The sequence below is a fragment of the Primulina huaijiensis genome, chromosome 5 (genome assembly GCF_012295235.1).
Source record: "Primulina huaijiensis isolate GDHJ02 chromosome 5, ASM1229523v2, whole genome shotgun sequence".
NCBI lineage: Eukaryota > Viridiplantae > Streptophyta > Magnoliopsida > Lamiales > Gesneriaceae > Primulina > Primulina huaijiensis.
In genome coordinates, this window is record NC_133310.1 from 4,454,231 (window position 1) to 4,478,865 (window position 24,635).

At 34.8% G+C, this 24,635-nt stretch overlaps 1 protein-coding gene across 1 annotated transcript; it reads left to right on the top strand.

The window, feature by feature from the left end:
• Window positions 1–7,886: 7,886 nt before the first annotated feature.
• LOC140976469 (cysteine-rich receptor-like protein kinase 44) lies at window positions 7,887–12,463 on the top strand. The gene is made up of 5 exons (XM_073440630.1): window positions 7,887–8,244; window positions 9,315–9,525; window positions 9,614–9,851; window positions 9,981–10,131; window positions 11,931–12,463. Exons 1-5 carry the CDS (start codon window positions 8,065–8,067, stop codon window positions 12,309–12,311), a joined length of 1,161 nt encoding a protein of 386 aa, XP_073296731.1. The 5' UTR covers window positions 7,887–8,064; the 3' UTR covers window positions 12,312–12,463.
• The last annotated feature ends 12,172 nt before the right edge of the window (window positions 12,464–24,635 follow it).

Below are 24,635 nucleotides of genomic sequence, written 5' to 3' on the forward strand. Positions count from 1 at the left end.
AATTTCTCACCGTAGAGGTAGTGTCGCCATATCTTCAATGCAAATACAATGGCCGCCAATTCAAGATCATGAATTGAGTAGCGAGTTTCATGTGGCTTCAACTGTCTCGAAGCATAGGCAATGACATGGCCTCGCTGCATCAAAACACAACCCAAACCTCTGTGAGAAGCGTCACAATATACAACAAATCCACCAGTACCTGAGGGGATAGTCAGTATCGGTGCACTGGTCAATCTTTTCTTCAATTCCAGAAAACTGGACTCACAGTCTTCTGACCACACAAACGGAGCATTCTTCTGAGTTAACTGAGTAATCGGTTTGGCAATGCTCGAGAAATCTTTAATAAACCGACGGTAATATCCTGCCAAACCCATAAAACTGCGAATCTCTGGCACTGATGTCGGTCTCGGCCAAGAAATCACAGCCTCTACCTTGCTGGAATCAACTGATATACCATTTCCGGATATGATATGACCCAGAAATACTACCTGTCTCAACCAGAACTCACATTTTGACAGTTTAGCATACAATTTCTCAGTTCTCAGAATTTTCAACACAGTTCTCAAATGTTCTGCATGCTCAATCATATTCTTGGAGTAAATCAGAATATCATCAATGAATATAATCACAAAATCATCGAGATACTTCTGAAACACACGGTTAATTAATCCCATAAATACAGCCGGTGCATTCGTCAAACCAAACGGCATGACAATAAACTCGTAATGTCCATACCTGGTTCTGAATGCTGTCTTTGAGATATCGGAATCCCTGACTCTCAGCTGATGGTATCCAGATCTCAAATCAATCTTGGAATATACAGAAGAACCCTGCAACTGATCAAATAAATCATCAATACGAGGCAAAGGATATTTATTCTTTACCGTAGCCTTGTTCAGTTGTCGATAGTCAATGCAAAGTCTCATAGAACCGTCTTTCTTCCTCACAAATAATACTGGAGCACCCCAAGGAGATACACTCGGTCTGATGTAACCCTTGGCCAGTAAGTCCTCCAACTGTTCTTTCAACTCAATCGGTGCCATTCTGTACGGAGCTCTGGAAATCGGAACTGTACCTGGCATCAACTCAATGCTGAAGTCTATCTCTCGAATCGGAGGCAAACCAGGAATCTCATCTGGGAAGACATCAGCAAACTCGCAAACCACTGGCAAATCCGCCAATGATGGACTCGATTTCAGTAAATCAACTGAATAGACAAGGAATCCATCCGCTCCTTTCTGCAATAATCGAGTCATATTCATAGCAGATATCAAAGGAATTCGGGCTCGAGAACCCTTACCGTAAAATTTCCATTCCTCAGCCATCTCAGGTCTGAATCGTACAATCTTGTGGAAACAATCAACTGTAGCTCTGTACTTGGTCAGCATATCAATACCGATAATACAGTCAAAATCAGACAACCCAAGTACAATACAGTCTAGCTCAATCTCATGTCCGTTATACTGTAGCACACAAGATCTAACCGAAGTCACGGATATCAAACCTTTCCCCAAAGGAGAAGAAACAGATACTACAGTAGATAGGGACTCAACAGGCAATGCATGCATCAATGCAAATCTCTCAGAAATAAATGTATGCGATGCACCAGTATCAATCAATACATATGCAGGATAACCAGAAATAAAACAGTTACCTGCAACAACGTCATCAGGTGCGTCCTGTGCCTGCTCCTCAGTCAAAGCGAACACCCTGGCCTGCTGTCTAGGAGGCTGGCTCACTGTCTGGCTTCCTCCTGGCCTCTGCTGTGACTGGGTAGATGGTGCTGGCTGGAAAGAATGAACAGCTGAGGGTCGTCTTCCTGTCTGAGCCACTGATCCAGATGACTCTGCTCCCTGGGATCCCTGAGAACCTCTCTGGGGCCATACTCTAGCAAAATATCCCTGCTGTCCGCAAATACGGCAACTGCCAAACACTCCTCGGCACTGCTCTGTGGAATGTCTCCCTCCACACGTGTTGCAATAAGGTCCTGTATAACTGTGGCTCTTACCAGTCTGTCTCGAGCCACTGGAACTGGAAGAACTGCTGCCAGACTTCTTAAACTGTCTTCCTCTGGCTTTCAAATCGTCCTTCTTTCCACCACTGCTGCTACCACTCTCAAATCTGGGAGGGGGTTGCTGTGGTCTCGGTGCTGGGGCAACATATGCAGCTCCTCTCTGTCTCATCAGACCAGCTTCTGCTCCCTTTGCTCTGTTCATGGCGTCAGCAAAGTTGTTTGGTCGCCCAGTGTTCACCAATGTAAATATCTCCGGCTTCAAGCCATTGATGAACTGATCAGCCACCGCTTCTTCATTCTCGGCCACATGTGGAGCAAATCTCAGTAGTGTAGAGAATTTAGACACATATTCCTCAATGTTCAACTGCCCTTGTTTCAGATTCGCAAACTCAGCACCTTTATCTTTTCTGTATGACACAGGGAAGAACCTCTGATAGAATTCGGTTTTGAAGACATTCCAGGTAATAGGCGTACCTCGTTGCTCCAAGGCCCTGTTGGTCGTAATCCACCAGTTCTTGGCAACATCATGAAACTGGTGTCCTATCAGTTTCACTATCCGCTCATCAGTGTAGTCCAAAGAGTCAAACAGCATCTCTATGTCGTCTAACCAGCTCTCACAATCCACTGAAGTCTCAGTGCCCTTCAGAGTCGGCGGATGAAATGACTGAAATCTCTTCAGCAATGTTTCCATCGGTGTTGCTGTCACATCCATTGGAGGATTCGAAGTACTGCCCTGTTCTGGAATTCGTCTGAGAGGCATATCTGATAATCAAAAGGGTTAGCAATCAACTAAAACAAGTCTGTTTCAGTCCTCTTCTGATCATCATATCTCTGATCAAGAATCGGTTCTGATTCATTCTCAAATAATACAGGTTACCAATCAAATCAGATAATCAAGTAACATGTATTTCAAAGCAGTAAAACATGCTACAATTCAAAGGCAAGGAAAGAAAACTCAATCTACCCCGCTCACTAGCTTCTATCTCAGTCTAAGGGACCTACAGTTCTGGAACCTAAAGCTCTGATACCAACTGTTGTGGGGACCCGGACGCTAATTCAATTCTTAATCATCATTAGGATCAATTTACTCATCAAGTAATTAGGGTCATAAATTTTTTTTTAAAAAGTGCGGAACGTAAGGGAATTAATCTAATATACATATCAGTAAAAAAAGTAGAAATCTGATACAACATACAAACATCTCAAACTAAGGTTCAACAACTAATGTCAAGTGTCAAAACCCTATATACACCAAAGTCCGTAATCTCCACTCTATCACGATCTCTCTCCTCATCTCCTCGACCCTGATTCTGTCCCATCTGTTGTCATGTACACATACAAACAAGACAACAGCCGGATAACTCCGGTGAGAATATAATCCCAGTATAAATCAACGAACATGCGATAATATAATCAATATAAAAGCATGAAGTAAATATCAGAAATAAATGTCAAATCTGAAACATGAATCCATTTAAAACTGTAAATAAACTCGTGACTCCACGTCTCTGACTAGACTCAATCCTAGTCTAGGGATCCCGGTTTCCAGATGATGGCATTCCATATCGAATATCCGTGATAGAAGAAACTCCAATTCTAATCAACATCAATATAACTAAACATCCAGTGTCTTGACCTATCCGTCACAGACCTTAGCACTTTCGCTACTACACTATCCTGTAACAGAGTGCAATGTGCCAATGACGATTCCATCACTATCCGGCACTTCTGTCACAAGATTACTCGTCTAATACTCGCCTATAACATGCTTCCTATAAATCAATAGAAACAAGCATATCAATTCAAATCAAGGCATCTAATAACAATCAGTATGTGATTTAGGGAAACTCAAGTATGTCCTACTCAAGTCGATCTCCCAATACCACATTGACTTATACCTTTCGTTCGTAGTCTCGGTCTGAAGCAATATAAGTTCTGACCTCAAGACTGTCTCTGTAAATCTGAAACGACATATCGAGAATCATAATATCAATATTCCATTCTCAATTCAATACAGAATCTGATCAGCCTGAATTTAATTCAAATCAACGGCATAACGGCACAATCTCAATATCATCGTCAACACAATATCACCGGATATAAATTACAAATCATAACCCATATCTGATACAATCCATAATCAATCAATAATCCAAATCTGTCTGATTTTCAATCGATATAATCAGAAAATCATAACAATTCCATAATAAATCCGTTCTTCGGTCTGACTTCGATTCTACGGTGTCTAACATGTCAAGAACATCATATATGAATTGTATCAAATTCCTACCACGTCATATTTTCAAATGATATCAGAAATCAATAAAACTTACGTCCAGTAGTAGCTGTCGATACGAGGATCGCTGCACCGTGTCCGGATTTAAATTCTAATAACCGGTTCTCGTACAATAAAATTTCTAAAGAAAAGAAAGCTTAAAGATTCTCTGGAGGAATTCTCGATCTTCGTTGCTGAAATTCTGAATTCAATTGACAATTTACCTAATATATATATATCTCAAATGCATGTGTGACAAGAGTCCCCTCAAATTTCCATATTTGCACTTTAGTCCTTCAACTTTTCTCTATTTGCAAATCGGCCCCCGCTCAATCTTTTAATTCAATTTCAATCTTAATTAATTACAAAAACGGTGGAATCTAATTCATCATTCCAAAATTCGTAAATTAAATAATCTCAAATTAAAGTGATATAATCTCGGGCCTTACAAGTAGTCTAATTCTTGATTTTTTTTTTTACTAAGAACCGGTCCAAACCATTAAACCATTATCACAGTGATTTGGGTTGGTTTTGGACCGATTCCGATTCAACCCGCCCGTTATGACCTAACTTTAGTTATGGAAAGTAATGGCTTGGTTTAACCTTTGATTTGGTTTGTGAACTTTGATCCATGATTGAACTAAATGTATCATGAAGTTTGATCTTAATTTAAATTTTATTGTAATTGTCATAAAAATGACATAAGTGTGTTGTATGGAAGGAAAGTGAATGCCACATGGATGCCATGTGTGCCAAGGGCGGAGCCAACTTATGGCCCACCTGAGTTGTAGATCGAGCAAATATTTCTATTTTTAATTTTTTTATATTGAGATTTTGATCCAAACTTGTATTTAGCTCGGGTAACTCAAATATAAAATTAAAGACAAAAGACAAAAAAGTTAAAATTTTTGTATTTAGTCCAGGTAGCTCGAGCAGATAAAAAAGATAGAGCCTAATAAAATAAAGATCTTAGTCCAAAAAATCTAATTGATATGAAGTTAATTGATTTGTATTATTTTGTATTTTGTAAAAAAAAAAAAAAATTTATCCCGAGTAATATTGGATATCGGACTCTACCACTTACGTGTCCCATTAATGGTATATGGGTGGTGTGATATCTTTGTCCCACATATTAAAAATTAAAGATTTAAAATTAGTTTATAATGGCTTACAATGGACTTCTATAGCAACTTGGGTTAATCATTTTTATAAAACGAGTACGAATAAGAAGTAGTTGCTATAGGGGCCCATTGTACAGCCTCGGACCCGAGCTTGGGCCTGAGTGGTGGCATCCACCATGCGTGAAGGATCATATCTCAACGTAAAATGGTTTGTTCCTTCGTGTGTTCACATGATTTAAAAGTAGAGGCAATTCATTAAAGAGCAAACAACTTTCTAACATATATAAATAGATATCCACACATTATTCATTCTTCACACATGCCAAATTTGCATTTTCCCTGTATAATTCCATTTTCGTTCTAAAGAGAGTTCCAAAAGTATATTTTGTCCGTTGATTGTGAGATGAGTAACTATGTACATTGGAATACGATTTCATATTCCATCGGCATCATTTATGTTACAAATTAATAGATATAATTCAACTCTAACATCGACATTTCATCATGTTTTCTATTTTTTCAGAATTTATTGCAAAATCTTCTGCGACCATTTCTGTCCATTTCATATTGTGTCTTTACCAGAACCAACATATTTATCTAATGTATAGAGAACATCAGAATTTTTTATTTAATTGTTTCGTATTTGATTTGAAAATTGTAGAATCACAAACTTTTTAAATCACACGACGCCCAAAAATCACGAAGGCACAATTTTATGCTTTCGACATGCACATTTCCATGTTAGAACCATTGAGAACTCAATCTTCAAACTATATATTAAAAACAACATATCAATATTTTTAAGAAATATTGGAACGGAAGGAGTAAGAAAAAGTGCATGGACTTGTTTTTTTTTTTTTTTTAGGAATGAAAAATATCAGTTTGATAATGGGGTATTTATAGAAATAAGAGAACTGATATTTACATTTCACTTCACCTTTAAATTTACTATTTAAAAAGATTAACATCTATTAAATTTTTTTAAAAAACCCATATATCAATTACTTTATTTTATTATATAAATTCATGTTTTTTTTTAAACAAAGTAAAGCTATTATTTTTACTATATTTATTTAATGTTCATATACACAACATATTAAAAATTAATTAACATGACACGTTTTTTAAAGAATATTTTTACAAAAATATTTAAATGATAAAATTAATAAATAACATTTAATTTTAAGATACTGATTTTTATTGTCCGTATTTATTTTTATTGGATATATTTATGATTAATTGAAAAAAAAATATTTTTTAATAACATATAAGAAAACATGTAAATTATAAAAACAAATCAAAAAATCACTTGATCTAAAAAAATAGAAATAATACATTATATTAATATAACATAAAAATATAAAATATTTTAGTTTATCATAGTTTAATTTTTGTTTGTTTTTTATTTTATTTTTATGAACAGTGACAATTTAATTTTATTTTTAAGATGACCAGAAATTATGGTAATCTAATTTAAAAATTGAGTTTTATTAACAAGCTTAATTAAGATTAAAAAAAATTTATTATAAGTTATTATTTTCAACTTATACTAAAAAATTATAAATAGAGTGTATTTATAAAATAATAAAGTGTAAATATCATTTAAGAATATTTTTTTTTAAAAAAAAAGGAAATTTCATTCTAGGAAGCTGGAGAGGTTCAACAATTACATTTTTTTTTTAAAAAAAATACGAGTCTAACTAGAATCCGTCAACGGTCGACCAATGTTATTTTATCATGTTTTTCAAAACTTTCGCAAGTTGCAATAGTTTCGTTGACGGTTGTTTTTGTTTTTAATACGATGTTCATCGGTCAATTTGATTCGATTTTTTTTTATTTCAGTTTTTTGGTTTTTAATTTTAAAATTATATAATTCGATATCAGAACAATTTTTCTTCAATTCGGTTCGTTTTTTTTTATTAAAATGGTTCGTTTTTTTTATTAAAATGGTTCGATTATTTTGGTTTTGATACAATTATTTAAATGAATAATATAAATATATTGTAAAATATAATATGTTATCTTTTTACATGATTAAATATAAAGTCTAAATATATTAAATAAATAACAATAAACCAAAATTATTTAAAATGATTCTCCATTCACTAAATATCAACTTAAAAATATAAAATATAAATAAAATCATTAATTTAATGAAATTTCGGGTTTTTTGATGATATATATAATCTGAAATCAAATGAAATAAATTTCGATTTTAATATTTATATTTGAATTACAAAATTCGATTTTCGATTCTGTTCGACGTTTGGTTTAAAAGCATAAAGTTTCAAATCAAACAAAAAATCTTCAATAAATGGCCAAATTAAATACACAAAATCTTTTATAAAATTATTTTTGGAGTTAATTTTGTGATGATATTTTATTCTTCTCGATTTATAAAAAAATATTATTCTTTTATATTAAAATTATTATTTATAATCCAAATATAATTTGAGATAATTAGTTGGCCAGAATTCACCAAATAATGTTGACTTTTTCTTCATTTAGTCAATGCGTAACTTTAAGATCAACCTTCAGCAGGAGCAACCGGCTGGAATTCTCGAATTTCAATCAATTTTTCTACGTGATTTTACTGGTCGAGAATCAATCTGGATTATGCTACAGGAACCCGTAGTTTTCTTGTTGATGCTTTCATGGGATTATACTCCGGGTTTTGCGGCTGCCTGCGAAGGCCGGCGAGAGACAGTGAAGAAGATGATGCGGATGGAACCGAAGATTCTTTAATTTTTAAGCTTGAGGAACTTCAGATTGCCACCAATTTATTCTCGGGGTTGAATCAGTTGGGTCACGGCGGCTTTGGGCCTGTCTACAAGGTATGATTTTCGGCTTTCCATGAAGGGATTAAGTTGTCTCGATGTTGATTCCTATTGATTATACCTATGATGCTGATTCTGTCTGAGTTTTATCTCTGCGTTATCCGGTCCATGATTGAACCCAATCACCCTTGTTAGGTGTAACTTGTATGATTTTGGATACTGACATCTTTTTGGTTATTTTTGGATGGATGGATTTGATTTGGATATCAAGTTAATATCTTGAATAAGATCAGTCATTGTAAGACTTATCGCTTTTATGATACATCCAATCTTGTTGGAGTGCTTTTGTAGAATTATGGTTGCTTAATGTTTGGAACTAACTTCACATGAGGGTCTGGGACGCGCCTTCTAGCGCAAGTCAACCCTGTTGGGCAAGTAGCTTATAGAGCTAACGAAGTGTTGAGGACACAAATGACCTGATTACTGGGAATATGGCGTGCAATGTAAATGGAGGGATCGGGGATCCACATAAAGGAGAATTTCTGATGAATGAGTATAAACTACGTTACACTGATTATGAATTTGGAAGACGGTTCTTCCTCGCCAGTTATTTTCAATGGTTTCAACTATTCAGTGGTTTCTCAGTTGAGCTTTGTGTAAGGTAGCTGTCTCCAGTTTTATTACCTGGATCTAAGAGAATTTTCTTGGTGTTTTAAGGATACAGTTTCAATGGCATACTTCACTACCATAATTATTTTTTAGTCCAAAAAACCGCATATAAGTATCTTATAGTTTTACACTGGATTATGGATAAGGAGCTCCAGGAGTTGGATACTTAAGAATCCATTTAATTTTGTATGATATCTTTTTTCCAGGAAAGGGGATAACCTAAACTTTTTGGTCAGTTCAGTTCTTACTTTTATTCTGAATAATCTTTGTTTATCTATTATATTCACATGTCCTTTTGTAAATAAAGAATTTTTTTGGAATGATATGATCAGAAGCCTTTCCAGTTTAATTATTGTATACAATTGAATAGAATTGGTTTGTTTTATTGAAAGAATGTTTATCCTTAACTTAATAATTAATGTGTCACGTCTTTTTCTTGACATTACTTCTCCTTGCAGGGACTGTTGAAAAACGGACAGGAAATAGCTGTAAAGAAGTTGTCCTTGAATTCAAAACAAGGCGTAACTCAATTTATAAATGAAGTTAAATTGTTGCTAAGAGTTCAGCATAGGAACTTAGTCATGTTGCTAGGATGTTGTGCAGAAGGACCTGAAAAGATGCTCGTCTATGAGTACCTACCAAACTTGAGTCTTGACCACTTTCTTTTTGGTATTTTAACTTTTCTTAGAACAGTTTTTTCTGTAGGCAGTAACAATTGTAAATTAGATATTGGAAATGACCGGGTTCAGTTTTCCAGATAAAAAGAAGTCTCCACTGCTTGATTGGACAAAACGATTTCTAATAGTTAAGGGAATTGTAAGTGGCCTTCTCTATCTGCATGAAGAAGCCCCTGAAAGGATAATCCACAGAGATATTAAAGCCAGTAATATATTGCTTGATGAGCACTTGAATCCAAAAATAGCTGATTTTGGTTTGGCAAGGCTGTTTCCAGGAGAAGACACCCATTTAGAAACGTCTATGATTTCTGGAACTCGGTAAGCAGTCAATCTTCTTCTCTTTCTGTCTCAGTTTATTGAGTTATTTCTCTTGAACCGGTACCTACCTTCAATGCTCTATTTTCTTCTACCAGTCTCTTGAAATTTAATATCGTTTTTAAAATGCAGTGGCTATATGGCTCCTGAATATGCAATGCATGGATACTTGTCTGTCAAGACTGACGTTTTTAGTTTTGGCGTTTTAATTTTGGAGATTGTGAGTGGAAGGAAGAATCATGATGGATCACTTGGTGCTGGAAAGGCAGACCTTGTAAATTATGTAAGTAACAATAAAAGTTGGCGTCTTTATGTTCTTTTACTTAATTAAGTTCAGATAATTATATTGGAACTTTTTCAGCAATTGAAGGCATGTTTTTCCGAGGAAATTTTTTGGAGAGATCTATTAGGAGAAAGTTTCCATCCTTGCCAAAAGCTATATCACAAGCTTTTGCATTTGATCGAAGCATCCTTTGTTCCTATTTTGCTAGTAATATCACTAATAAATCGGAGTATCTAAAGTGCTGCCAGTCCAACCTGTTAGAAGTGAAAAGAAATACTAGGGATGATGCTATCTGAAAATAAATTTTTTTAAATTTGTGAACGTGCTCATGATTTGATATAGGTTTATAAATGCGAGCTTTTGTCGATTGTTTTATCCTCTTAAACTTATTGGACTGCACATGTATTACACTTCAATCTCTCAACTGTTTGAGTTCATCCCTAATTGCTGGGGTTAAGGCAGGATGTTAGAAGAGAAAAAATGAATGTGAAATCCAAATTTTCTCGGAAAACCTTCCATAACCAATAGGAAATCGAGGGCCGCATTTGGAAAAATATTGTATGAAACTGAAGCTGTCTAACGCATCTCAAGAAATAGCTAAAACTGTTGGATCCCATTAGCTCCAGGGTTATGGCCAAGCAAAAGAATGTGTGTGTAAAAAATTATAATACATGGCCATTCGCATGAGCTTGTTGGGAGATACCTTAACGAAAGATTCATTGTGTATAAGTAATACGCGAAGACAGAATATTGATACCTCTAAGATTCTTGTTGTGGCATGATTCAACAATATTACTGTTTACTTCGTTGGAACTGTTGGAATGTATTCACCGGTAATTGGATCACAAGATGATTATGTATGCTATAAAACAATATTTTTTTTAGTTTTGATACTTTAAGAATTTGAACATTGTTTTATATGATATCCTTCATGGCTTCCTGGTAACTCCCATCAATCCCGCAGTGATGACTGGTACTTGGTGTTACAGAATATGCAACATCGGAATAGTATATATTATGTTTCTTTAGCTGAAGCATATGCTCTCTGTGTCATTGTTTCCTCTTTTCAGAAGTTTTGGGACTCATTGACCTTGAGATAGGAATATCATGAAATATTTGAAGGAATGTCTCCTCTTGGGTTCTTCGCTAAACCTCTTCCATCAACTATCCTTTGGGCTTTGATGAAGATTGAGACAACCCAGTGATTTATTCGAAAGGAGAATTGAAAGAACATTCAATCGATTTCTTTAGTTATCCTAATAAAACAAGATGGATCTCATATTCAACCATACCCTTTAATAACAAACAATTCCTCCTCTTGGAAAACATCATTTATCTTTGATGTTCCGGTTAGAGTCCAGAAGAAGAGAATCTCGTTCTCTTTAAGGAAATCTAAGATATGAATTCCAGCTCTTGGAAACACCATTTAGCTTTAATGTTCCAGTTAGAGCCCGATAGAAGAGAATCTCATATTTAGCCTTTCTAAGGTTTTGAAGCTGTGCTGAATCTGACGGCCATTTGAGCCCGGCTGATTGCCTCTCCCTTAATAGGAGAGGTCTTCTACATTTGAGCCCAGCTGCTTGCTTCTCCTCTCCCAATTTTTGCTTAAATACCCTCATGAATATTTCTTTTTTTTTTTTAACACAATACCCTCATTAATACTAGATACAGCATTTATACTTTTTTTTTAAAAAAAAAAATTATCAGGCTCCACGTAGTCCACAGATATCATATCTATATAATGGCTGGTTGTGTTCGAACCTCATTTAATGATGATATCTTGTTATTTTCTTTTCTAGGCCTGGATACTCTTTCAAGCTGGGAAATCACTGGAACTAGTTGATGCAAGCCTACAAACATTCAATCCTGAAGAAGCAGCAATGTGCATTCATTTAGGACTTTTATGCTGCCAAGCCAGCGTCGCAGATAGGCCAGAAATGAATTCCATTCAGCTCACTCTTTTGAGTAATTCATTCACTTTACCTAGACCTGGAAAACCAGGTGTTCATGGTCGTGCAGGCCGATGGACTACCACGACCAATACTTCTGATGCTTTTACCACCAGTACTGGCAATGCGAGTATCCAAACTGGTGCTAATAAGGATTCAGAAGACACTGGTTTTATAGACGAATACTCTAGAAACTCGATTTCATATTCATCTGTTGATGAAGGTAGGTGAAGATAATTAAGGTCATAATAATTTTTAGCACTTCAAATATCTGGCAACATACATATTGTTTTATTTCATGTAATGTATATAAGAATGGAGGATATCTGGGTGATAATATACTTTTAGATAACATTTATGGGATTTTGAAGTATTCAGGGGCTTCATTCAATCCAACTGCATTTGCAAGATAGATTGAATTTTCAATCTATTCAGTTTTATTTAGATAGCATACTTAGTTGATTTAGTGTAAAGGCCAAAATGTTGTGATACTATGCGTACAATATTCTAAATATAGCCCAAGTATAACAGCTGGGCATCGAGCAATTGAGAAGAAATATCTGGAAATTTTTGAAGAATTCAGCAGTCGGAGCTCGACAATCTCATGATGAATGATCCAATACGGATAGAAATCGCGAAGTCGTTACACACACACACACACGTCGTGTTATACTCATATGAAATACTTAAATTTGTTATTTTCAGGATCTTTTGCTCAAAATACCCTGGATTTACTGCTCCTGCAAAGCATTTGGAATGCCATTTTTTCCGCCAAAATTGTAAAAATTACAAACCAAAAGTTATAAGTAAACATATAATCGAAATGGGGTCTCTAGTTTTTTGTTTCATCAATCAAATAAATTAGCCACAAACAAGAACTAGTTTCCTCTACGAAGAGACGAGCAAAGATCTATTTATATACTCTAAGCCCTTGTCTCTTAACCTCGTCGAAGTAAATTTGTGTAGACGTAAGTATATTTGGCTATGTTTTTCACTGCAAAATGTAGCATGCACGTATTACAATGATAATAAAAGAAAATAACAGAGAGATACGATGAAGAATACAAATTTATAGACATGATACCCAAAGTTTCTTGCCCACGATGATCTTTCAGGTCCTCTAATTTCTTTTACTCGAACGAGCACTCCAATTCCCCGTCTCTTCCTGCCTTAGTTAGATTAGTTCATCACACAAAAAGGGCTCGACTAAGACAAGTGATTGCGCAGCCGGCCGTCACCGAAACAATATTATCATACACTCCGAATAAAAGTAGGCAGTAAAGCAAAGGAAAAGTATATTCAGTTTGGTGAAAAGGAGAGTGTAGGGCATTTATAGAAACATACCACAGTCGTGAAATGATCATGCATGCTGTCATTCAAATCTTTTGTTCCAACCATTTCATTGTTTATCTCGAACGTAGGTGAGATTGGTGTACTTAGTGATCCCAAAGTGTGAGTTTCTATCCGAGGGCAATCATTGATTACGACGATGATAAGTAATGGCGACTCAAAAACATGTTTCCACCACGCAGCAGGTACTTAATTCTCATCTTCAATCACTTCAACCACATGTTTATTGAAGATGACACGAAGTTCTTGTTAGGTGAGATTTTAATAAATGTGGATGGGCCCACATTAATTAAAATATTAAAAATAACTTTCATCCCACATCGGTTTTGTTAAGAAAATTGGACGAGGGAATTAGTTATAAATAGAGCTCAATTCCTTCAGTTATTTTATCCCAAAATCAAAAGCTTTTTAGCTTTGATAAATAGAGAGTGCATAGAAAAAAAAGAGTGTATTTTTTTCTTGAGTGCGGGAATTCTCTTGTGTGAGTTAGAGAAATTATTTTCTCGGTATACTCGGGTTGGGAGTGTGAGAAATATTGAGTGTATTGGTGTATACACTTGTTGTAATATTTCTTCCAGTTATAAAAGTTGCAGTGCTCCGTGGACGTAGCCTATATTGGGTGAACCACGTAAATCTTTGTGTTCTTGTTGGTTATTTTATTCCGCAATTTTTTGGGTACTATTATCATCGTGGTCGGCATCGCTTCGGGGGTGTAATTCCCCAACAACTGGTATCAGAGCCTTGTTGTGAAAATTCTTAAGAATTCTGAGTATGCTCTGTGGTTGCAGCTTTGTCTGATCTTCCACATCAGAAAAGATTTTTTAGACTTTTTGCTAAGGCTAGAGAAGTGATGGCCGGAGATCATGGATCGGGACCGAGTATCAACAAGTTCGACGGTACAGATTTTACGTTCTGGTGACTACAAATTATTGATTATTTGTATAGCAAGAAGTTGCATCAACCTCTATCTGGAAAGAAGCCGGAAAAGATGGAGGATGATGACTGGAAGCTTCTTGATCGACAAGTGTTAGGTGTAATACGATTGACCCTAACGAAGAACGTAGCACATAACGTGGCGGAGGCAAAAACAACGGAGGAGATGATGTCCATCTTGTCGGACATGTACGAAAAGCCATCGGCAAATAATAAAGTATATCTCATGAAAAAGTTATTTAACTTGAAGATGAGAGAAGATGCATCGGCGGCTAAACACATCAATGAATTCAACACGATTGTTTCACAGCTAACATCGGTTGAAATTAAATTTGATGATGAGATTCGGGCACTTATTCTTTTGGCGTCTTTACCAGACAATTGGGAACCAATGCGGGCAGCGGTTAGTAACTCTGTTGGAAAAAGAAAGCTACAATTCAATGATGTCAGAGATCAAATTCTTGCCGAAGAAGTTAGCAAGATGGATTCTGGTGAAGGAACATCATCAAGTTCTGCTCTAAATCTCGAGAATAGAGGAAGGGGCAGGAGTGGCGAAAAGAGTTTTAACCAATGGCATGATAGGTCCAAGTCAAGAAATGAAAAAGACAAAAGCAACTTTGAGAAGAATGTGAAGTGCTGGAGCTGTGGTGAGACTGGTCACCTGAAAAAGAACTGCAGATCAACGAAGAATAATGCCAATGCTGTCACTGAGGAAGTACATGATGCTCTGCTATTATCCATGGAATGCCCTGTTGATCCTTGGGTTATGGACTCGGGAGCTTCGTTTCATACCACTGGTAATCGTGATGTATTCGATAATTACATTACGGGAGATTACGGAAAAGTTTTCCTGGCTGATGGAAAACCTTTGGAAATTGTTGGTATGGGTGATATCCGGATGAAGATGACAAATGGATCTGTCTGGAAAATCAACAAAGTAAGGCATGTACCAGAGTTGAGACACAATCTGATTTCAGTGGGACAGCTTGACGACGAAGGTCATAAGGTGACCTTTGGTGATGGTTCCTGGAAAGTGAAAAAGGAAGCCATGATTGTTGCTCGAGGAAAGAAAACTGGAACACTTTATATGACTTCCAGTTTGAGAAATAAATTAGCGGCTGTGGATGCTGGAGCTAATTCAAGTCTATGGCATAGTAGGCTTGGGGATACGAGTGAGAAGGGAATGAAGATGCTTGTTTCAAACGGAAAGCTACCGGAATTAAAGATCGTTGAACACAAGCTGTGTGAAGCTGTATTTCTTGGAAAGCAGAAAAAGGTGAGCTTTTCAAAAGAGGTTAGAGAACCGAAATCAGCGGATTTGGAGCTGGCACATACTGATGTATGTGGACCATCTCCTGTGACATCCCTTGGAGATCACTCAAGATATTATGGCACTACTGTTGAGATTCGAGCAGGAATTTTGGGTTTATTTTGTGAAAATAAATCGGATGTTTATGAGACTTTTAAACAGTGGGAGTTAGCCATGAAAGATGTGATGGATTCACTGTCATCCAAACACAAGTGGGAGTTGTCAGAACTTCCTGAAAGTCAAAAGGTTTTACATAGCAAGTGAGAGTACCGGTTAGAACATGACGGTAGCAAGCGGTACAAAGAAATACTTGGTGTAAAAGGTGAAAAGGAAGTCATTGGTTACACTGATATTTTCTCTCTGGTGGTAAAGTTAACTACTATCAGGACTGTACTTGGATTGATTGTAAAAGAAGATTTACATCTGGAGCAGTTGGATGTAAAGACTGCGTTTCTTCACAATGACATAGATGAAGAAATGAATCAATCACAGGGATTTGAAGTACGAGGGAAAGAGAAAATGGTGTGCAAACTTCAGAAGAGCTTGTATGGTCTCAAACAAGCAAGACAGTGGTACAAGAAGTTTGATGGTGTAATGAATAATGATAGTTTTCTGAGGTATCAGGCTGATCACTGTTGTTATGTGAAGCTTGATGGTTATTATATCATACTACTGATATATGTAGATGATATGTTGATAGCAGGAGCTTGTCTGGAGGAGATTGATACACTCGAGAAAGAGTTATCAAAGGAATTTGCTTTGAAGGATTTGGATGCTGCAAAACAAATATTTGGAATGAGGATCCTTAGAGATCTGGTTAATGGAGTCTTGAAGCTTGATAAGATTTCTGAAAGCAAGAATCCAGCTGATATGCTCACGCAGGCTGTTATCATTGGAAAACTGAAGTTGTGTTTGACTTTAGTTGGTCTTCTGGACTAAAAAAGAAGGTTTGAGCTGCTGCACTGATGGTGTGAAGACATGATTGAAATCAAGTCTTCAAGTAGGAGAATTGTTAGGTGAGATTTTAATAAATGTGGGTGGGGCCCATATTAATTAAAATATTAAAAATAACTTTCATCCCACATCGGTTTTGTTAAGAAAATTGGACGAGGGAATTAGTTATAAATAGAGCTCAATTCCTTCAGTTATTGTATCCCAAAATCAAAAGCTTTTTAGCTTTGATAAATAGAGAGTGCATAAAAAAAAAGAGTGTATTTTTTTCTTGAGTGCGGGAATTCTCTTGTGTGAGTTAGAGAAATTATTTTCTCGGTATACTAGGGTTGGGAGTGTGAGAAATATTGAGTGTATTGGTGTATACACTTGTTGTAATATTTCTTCCGGTTATAAAAGTTGCAGTGCTCCGTGGACGTAGCCTATATTGGGTGAACCACGTAAATCTTTGTGTTCTTGTTGGTTATTTTATTCCGCAAGTTTTTGGGTACTATTATCATCGTGGTCGGCATCGTTTCGGGGGTGTAATTACCCAACAGTTCTTAATGCCATTGATACGAAATATACCCAAGCGATCAAGATCTTCGAGCCGCAATTCCCTCAAGAAAGGAAATTCTCATCTTCAATCAATTCACCAAAACTACTCCGTTGAAGTATTTTTTAAATTTTGAAGTAAAAAATAATGTTTTACTTCGCCGGTGTTATTACTGAAGTTGATCGGTATATACTACCTAATCATTAATAATCGCCGAAGTAATCAGTGGCGAAGTAAAAATCAAAAATTCTATTACGTATATATATAAAAAAAAAAAAAAAAAATCACACCAATGTGAGTATTTATCCAATAACAAGAAATTAATGGCCTCTTCCAATGGGAGTTGGCAGAGGTCATAGACCGATAGTTTAAAGAATAAATATATGAAACAATATCATTCCACAAAAAAAATATGAGAATATTGAAAGACATATTGGAAAAGAAAGCTAATAATTCTATAATATTCACTCAAGGAGCTTTACAATTAATAGAATAATGAATAACAAACAAACTAACAATTGTCTACAAACTTAGAACGGCTAGTTGACTTATCAAACTTTAGTAAGTAAATGAAAAATCAAAACGAATAACAGATGTGACAAACATGAGGTGACAGTCTTGATACAAATAATCAGCATAGACTCGAAGTATTTCCCTTCCTCATGTGTAAGTAGAAACATAAATAAATAAATAAACAAACAAATATTGATGATGATGTGCGACAATACATAAGTAACCATATATTTGCAATGTCCAACGACCCATTAGGCCACTCACTAGAAATTTATTTAATTAGTAGATATTTTATTGTGTGTTGTATGCTTTTAAATGTTTCATTATGTGTTTTTAAGTCTTTCAAGTAAGAAGATATTGCTAGTGATGAAGGGAATCGAGACTAGCTAATAAGAAAAGTTTATGAAAATGGTAGGCGACACATAATTCTATTTTAAAAATATATTTTATGTTATATGATATTTTATTTTAAAGTTTAAGTAGTGAAAAACCCAAAATTCTTTTTAAAAAAACCCATGAGCCCGATGTTGGCCACGGGCCTACACTTTAACATTATTAAATACTCAAGAATATAAAAATTAAAAATTCCTTCATCCCAAACACCTAGGGATGGCAATGGGTAGGGTATGGGTCGGATTTCATACATCCATCCTCATACCCATTTATTAAATTCATCCCAATACCCATACCCATACTCATCGGGTATTGAATTTCATCCTCATCCCCATACCCATCGGATTATCGGATACACATACCCTACCCAAATACCCAATTATCATATACAATTGAATTTTTTCAAATTTAAATTGTTTCAATGAAGTTATGAATATTTAAAAAATTATTTAAATGAACAATAAGAAAAATTATTCACGTTTTATATATATATAATGAAGTTTTATATATTTTCTTCTCTTTTAATATACAAAACATCGTTTTCTTTAATTTTCAAATTTATGATTATATGTATTGAAAACTCCGAAAATCGGTGGATTGACTGATGAATCTTTAATATAAATAAATATAATTACTATATACATACATATATATACATACATATATACATACATATATATATATATATATATTAATTTAAACGGGTATTCGGGTCGGGTGTGGGTCGGATTATATCAAACCCGCCTCCATACCCGAACCCGAAAATCCCCATACCCGATTACCCAATTATTTAATCGGGTCTAAAAATTCCTCCATACCCTCTTCTATTCGGGTCGGATATCGGATCCTCCAACGGGTTTGGAGGAAATTGCCATCCCTACAAACACCATGCGGAAAGATGCGAACTGTTGCTCTTGTCGCCATAGTATACAATAATTGGAACTCAAGCAACCGCGCTATATTTGAGAGCGAAAAGCCTGTAGTTGAAGTCATAATCAAGAATATCAAAATTTTATGTTTTCGTTGTATTCCTAGTGCCATTTCAGTTATTGATGTTGTGTAGTAACACTTTAACCTTAGAATTTCGAAAATTCCCCGCACTTCTTTCAAGATATTTTGAAGTCTTTTGATTGATCATGTGCCCAATGAATGTACTCTTTGAGGTGTTTCACACACTTGTATATATGCATCCCATGAAAAAGTGAAGTATATTATGATGTTATGTTTATGGTCTTCTTCTACGCATGTCATAAGATCTTATTACAAGAAAAATTATATTTTTGGTCCTGTAATTTGCATTTTTACCACTTTGGTCCCGTTAAAAATAAATTTGTATTTTTAGTATCGTAATTTGCATGTTTTTTTTCCATTTTTGGTCTTGTTAACGGTATGTTTACATTTTTAGTCATGTAACTTCCATGTTTTTTAAATTATTTTTTTATCTTTTTTTAAAAGTAATTATTTTTTATCTTGTTAATAATGAATTTGAATTTTTAGTTATTTAACTTGTGATAGGCTCATAATAGTTTGTATTTTTATTGTCATATCTCTCATTGTTACAACTACCAACGTACTTAATTGACACATTTTTGTGTGATTTTATTGTAGAAAGAAATTTTCTACTCTTACGATAAATCTGGGCTAAAAAGGATGATTTTATATCACAATTAAAGTTGTCGATACGATCTTAGTGGGAATCGTGGAGCAGAAAAATTCAGAAGATGTTTTTGGATAAGGCGTGGTCACGCCTTGTGACGATTCCTTGGCTGCCTAGTGAGAAATATGGAATTTTTATATCAAGAAAAATTATATCTTTTATTTTTTAGATAATTGGGCTTTGATATTATTTCGACCTAATTTTTCCTTCTTTGACTTACACAACACACGTACGCAGCAAGAAGGCGATGGAATTTTCTTCATCTCTTAATTAGTTTGCAATCTTTCTTTTCTATTATTATTTAATTTTCATGGAGATTGTAGATCAAACTATGCTTGGCTAATTTTCTAAGTATGATTCAAGGGATAGTCTACTATTTTAATTTTATCACTGTAAGGTTTTTGCACTTTAATTTATTATTCTTGTTTGTCCAAGTATTCGTTGATTTATGATTTAATTATATGAATGTTATACGTCAATTAATCTGACAATTTAATTTGATGTATGATTTTCTAATGCTAACCATGAATTCAGTGATCCGTAATTGTCATGAACGATTGGTACGTGAGTAGCAATAGGTTTGATGTGTTGTGCTATCATAATATATTTAATCTAAATAAAATCGATGGAACTAGATCTTCCAATTGCAGCTATCTCGGTTGTTAGATTTTAAGATTAACTGTTTTCACGAAACTAAAATGCTATCTTTAATTAATATGGAACGCTATCGTGTCCAGTTGATTATTGGTAAGTTTTGACTGGATGCTGGGTTTGGTCAATTAATTTAGGAAAACACAAGAATTTTAGCGGTATCCCTATTATTCTAAGGTTAATTGCTTGGAATAACCTGAATAAATGATTGGTTAACCGATGAACAGTGAGACAATTAAATAGTAGAATCTCCTTGAATCAGTATTTTCTCATAATAAATTCTTCACTTTATTCTCGTCGATTAATTTTAAATTCTAGATTCAGTATTTTTTTGCTTGGTAATTTTAGTTTAGGTTATTTTATTTAGTAATTATCAAAACAAATCCCCCCTTTTTATTTTTATTATCAAAATAAATAAATCTATCGTTCTCTGTGGATTCGACCCTACTCACCATTACACTCGTTTTTATTTAAAAAAGTAGGAATTAATTTGGTGGTCAACGACAGCTCACCAAATTTTGGCGCCGTTGCCGGGGAACGGTGCAAGGTTAATTTTTTTTTAGTTTTGTTATTATTATTATTATTATTTATGTCTCATTCTTCTTGTACAGGTGATTCATCAATAAAAGAAGAATTTGAGAATTTTTTGTTGTGAAATACTTCTAGATGTTTCATCGACAAGTATTCACAAGTTTTACCCAACAAAACGGAGAGCCATTCTACGCAGCATGGGAGAGATTCAATAATTTAGTAACAACATTCAGGAATCATGATTTTTCTAACTATGTTCTTCTTCGACTTTTCCTTAAAGGTTTGGATGCAGTTACACGAAGATGGGTATTTAATGGAGCACTGACAACTGGTAGTCTATTACTTAGTCGACATGAAGACGATGTGATATATTTACTAAATGATATGGCCGAATTTGACTACTATCTGTATTGGAATCCTTCGCTGCAGAGTTGGAACCACCAATACTCTCTGGAAATTAGTCAATCTGATTTTACATACCAACCTTTCGAGCATAAAAAAGATGAGGGATATAGTCTTGAAATAATCATAAGTCGATTGAATGATATTGTAAACAAGCGTGTAGCATTGAATGAGGAAACTGTTGAGCCTCAGTCTGAAGAAGTTTTGGAATAAATATCATACGAAGATGTGCCATCAGTGAAGTTGAGAGATGGACAAGCTCCTGAGACTATCGATTTGAGCTCATCGATAATATTATCATACATACATCTAGGAGATCCTTGTCTTTCTCCATTGCCAATTTCAACAGATTTTGTTCTTCAAGATCCAACGATGATATTCTCATCCCATACCTATTATTTAAAGTCATGTTTTGTTGAGGAGACGAGCTTACATTGCATACATCAAGCCAAACTTGAGGGCACATGGAACCAAGACCCTTATGTGGTGTTATATGACACCTACTTTGGGCGTCAGCCGCTCTTTGATGAGTGCTTTTGAGGGTCAAGCTGACGACTAAAAACCAAGCGCTTTTGGGAGGCAACCCAAATTTCTGTTCTTAATATTTATAGTATTGAAACTTTTGTGCAGAAGAGGTCTTTTTACAAGGCGTGACCACGCCTTATAAAGAAACCATTTCTGAAAAAAAAAAAAAAAAAGAATTTACTTTTATTTTATTTAATCCTATTTGTTTTCACCCCTTTCACATCTTCTCTTTGCAGCTTCCATCATCGATCAACTATTTCTCCCGTCACAACAATAGAAAGTTTTGCTCTACGATACCCAACAATTTTCAGGGGAGTTCTCTAACTTCCTTTGCATTCTTTTACTTTATGTGGTGAGCATCAACTTTTTGTGTCATTGAGGACATTGTCACATTTAGGTGTGGGAGGGGGTATATAGCTTTATTTCTAGTTTCAATTTCTATTTTTTTTTCCTATTTTTTTGCATGCCTATTCGGAAAAAAATTATGAAAAGTAAAAAAAAAAAGAAAAAAAAGAGAGAAAGTACGGTAGAGTGAAGTTGTTTGATCCATAAAGCATTTAGTGTTTATTCGTTATCTCTCTCATTTGAATCTTGAATGCCTCTGATGCGAGTCTATGAAAAAAAACTGATGTTTTCTTTGTATGCAACTGTTTTTGCATTCTTACTACTACATTTGTGGGTAGTTGATCTTGATGATGTGTTGAAATGATAAGTGTATGGGGTCTAGCACACATACCATTTTCTTTGGTGAGCTTTGAGCCTGTGAGCAAATATTATATCATGCTCCATTTTATTTGATTGTGTGTTGGTCATGCATTGTTAAATTTTCTAGAACTTACATTGTTATACATGTCTTTGTTGACACATTGTGATGGATTAGAAGCATAAACAAAGTAAAGGGCATTAGGTTCAAACCATTTTCTTTCGCATTATCAGTGCCGTTCTTTTGAGCCTACCCTGATTCATTTACCCTTAGTGAGCCAAGTTCGAGCCTGAGCCTATTCGTTGGAAAATAACCACGTTACAAGCCATGATAAATCCCTTTTGTTGGTTATTCCTCTATTTGAACCTTGAACTGGATAATCATACAAACTTTTCGCATTTAGCATCACTTTGAGCCCAGAAAATACAAATTGTTAAGATCGAGTGATTCATGTTCGAAGTCGTTGTCTCAAAAAAAAACTCGTTATGCAAAAAAAAAAGGAAAAAGAGTAAATATATATATATATGAAAAAGAAAAAAAAAAGAAGGGGAATGAGAAGGAAAATAAGAGCAATGAAGAAAAAATGCTCTTGGATGTGATAATAAGATTGAAAATATTATTGTTAGCTGGATACAATTGTCGTTATGGAAAGTGTGTATGTGTTCTTCAGTTCCATAAACTGTTGTTACTTCTTTCTTACCTTACCTCTAGCCACAGTACAACCCAGTTATAGCCCTTGTTTGTGCATTTGAATTCATTCATTTGGTGGAGGATGTGATATATTTGCAAGCTTATGGTAAAAATTTCCAGTGTTTTGACACGAGAGCTTCTTGATATATACCTAGACACTTATGAGTGAAATGAACGAATCATGTGAGGAGCAATTGGACCCTATGCATTTTTATTTCTACACATTCGGATGGAAGCAATTGTTCATGATGTTGGTATGTTAGGTGCTTAAAAATTAAATTGCTTTGGTGCATGACAAAATATTTTTCGGACAAGTGAATGAAGGAGAAAGAGGATAATGAGTTGAAATAATGAATCAAATTCTTTTATGCTTGAGGACAAGCATGGTTTAGGTGTGGGAGATTTGATAGGCTCATAATAATTTATATTTTTATTGTCATATCTCTCATTGTTACAACTACCAACGTGCTTAATTGACACATTTTTGTGTGATTTTATTGTAGAATGAAGTTTTCTACTCTTACAATAAATCTGGGCTAAAAAGGGTGATTTTATATCACAATTAAAGTTGTCGATATGATCTTAGTGGGAATCGTGGAGCAGAAAAATTCAGAAGATATTTTTGGATAAGACGTGGTCACGCCTTGTGACGATTCCTTGGTTGCCTAGTGAGAAATATGGAATTTTTATATCAAGGAAAATAATATCGTTTATTTTTTAGATAATTGGGCTTTGATATTATTTGGACCCAATTTTTCCTTCTTTGACTTACACAACACACGTACGCAGCAAGAAGGCGGTGGAATTTTCTTCATCTCTTAATTAGTTTGCAATCTTTCTTTTCTATTATTATTTAATTTTCATGGAGATTGTAGATCAAACTATGCTTGGCTAATTTTCTTAGTCTGATTCAAAGGATAGTATACTATTTTAATTTTATCACTGTGAGCTTTTTGCACTTTAATTTATTATTCTTGTTTGCCCAAGTATTCGTTGATTTATGATTTAATTATATGAATGTTATACGTCAATTAATCTGACAATTTAATTTGATGTATGATTTTCTAATGCTAACCATGAATTCAGTGATCCGTAATTGTCATGAACGATTGGTATGTGAGTAGCAATAGGTTAGATGTGTTGTGTTATCATAATATATTTAATCTAAATAAAATCGATGGAATTAGATCTTCCAATTGCAGCTATCTCGGTTGTTAGATTTTAAGATTAACTATTTTCACGAAACTAAAATGCTATCTTTAATTAATATGGAACGCTATCTTGCCCAGTTGATTATTGGTAAGTTTTGACTGGATGCTGGGTTTGGTCAATTAATTTAGGAAAACACAAGAATTTTAGCGGTATCCCTATTATTCTAAGGTTAATTGCTTGGAATAACCTGAATAAATGAT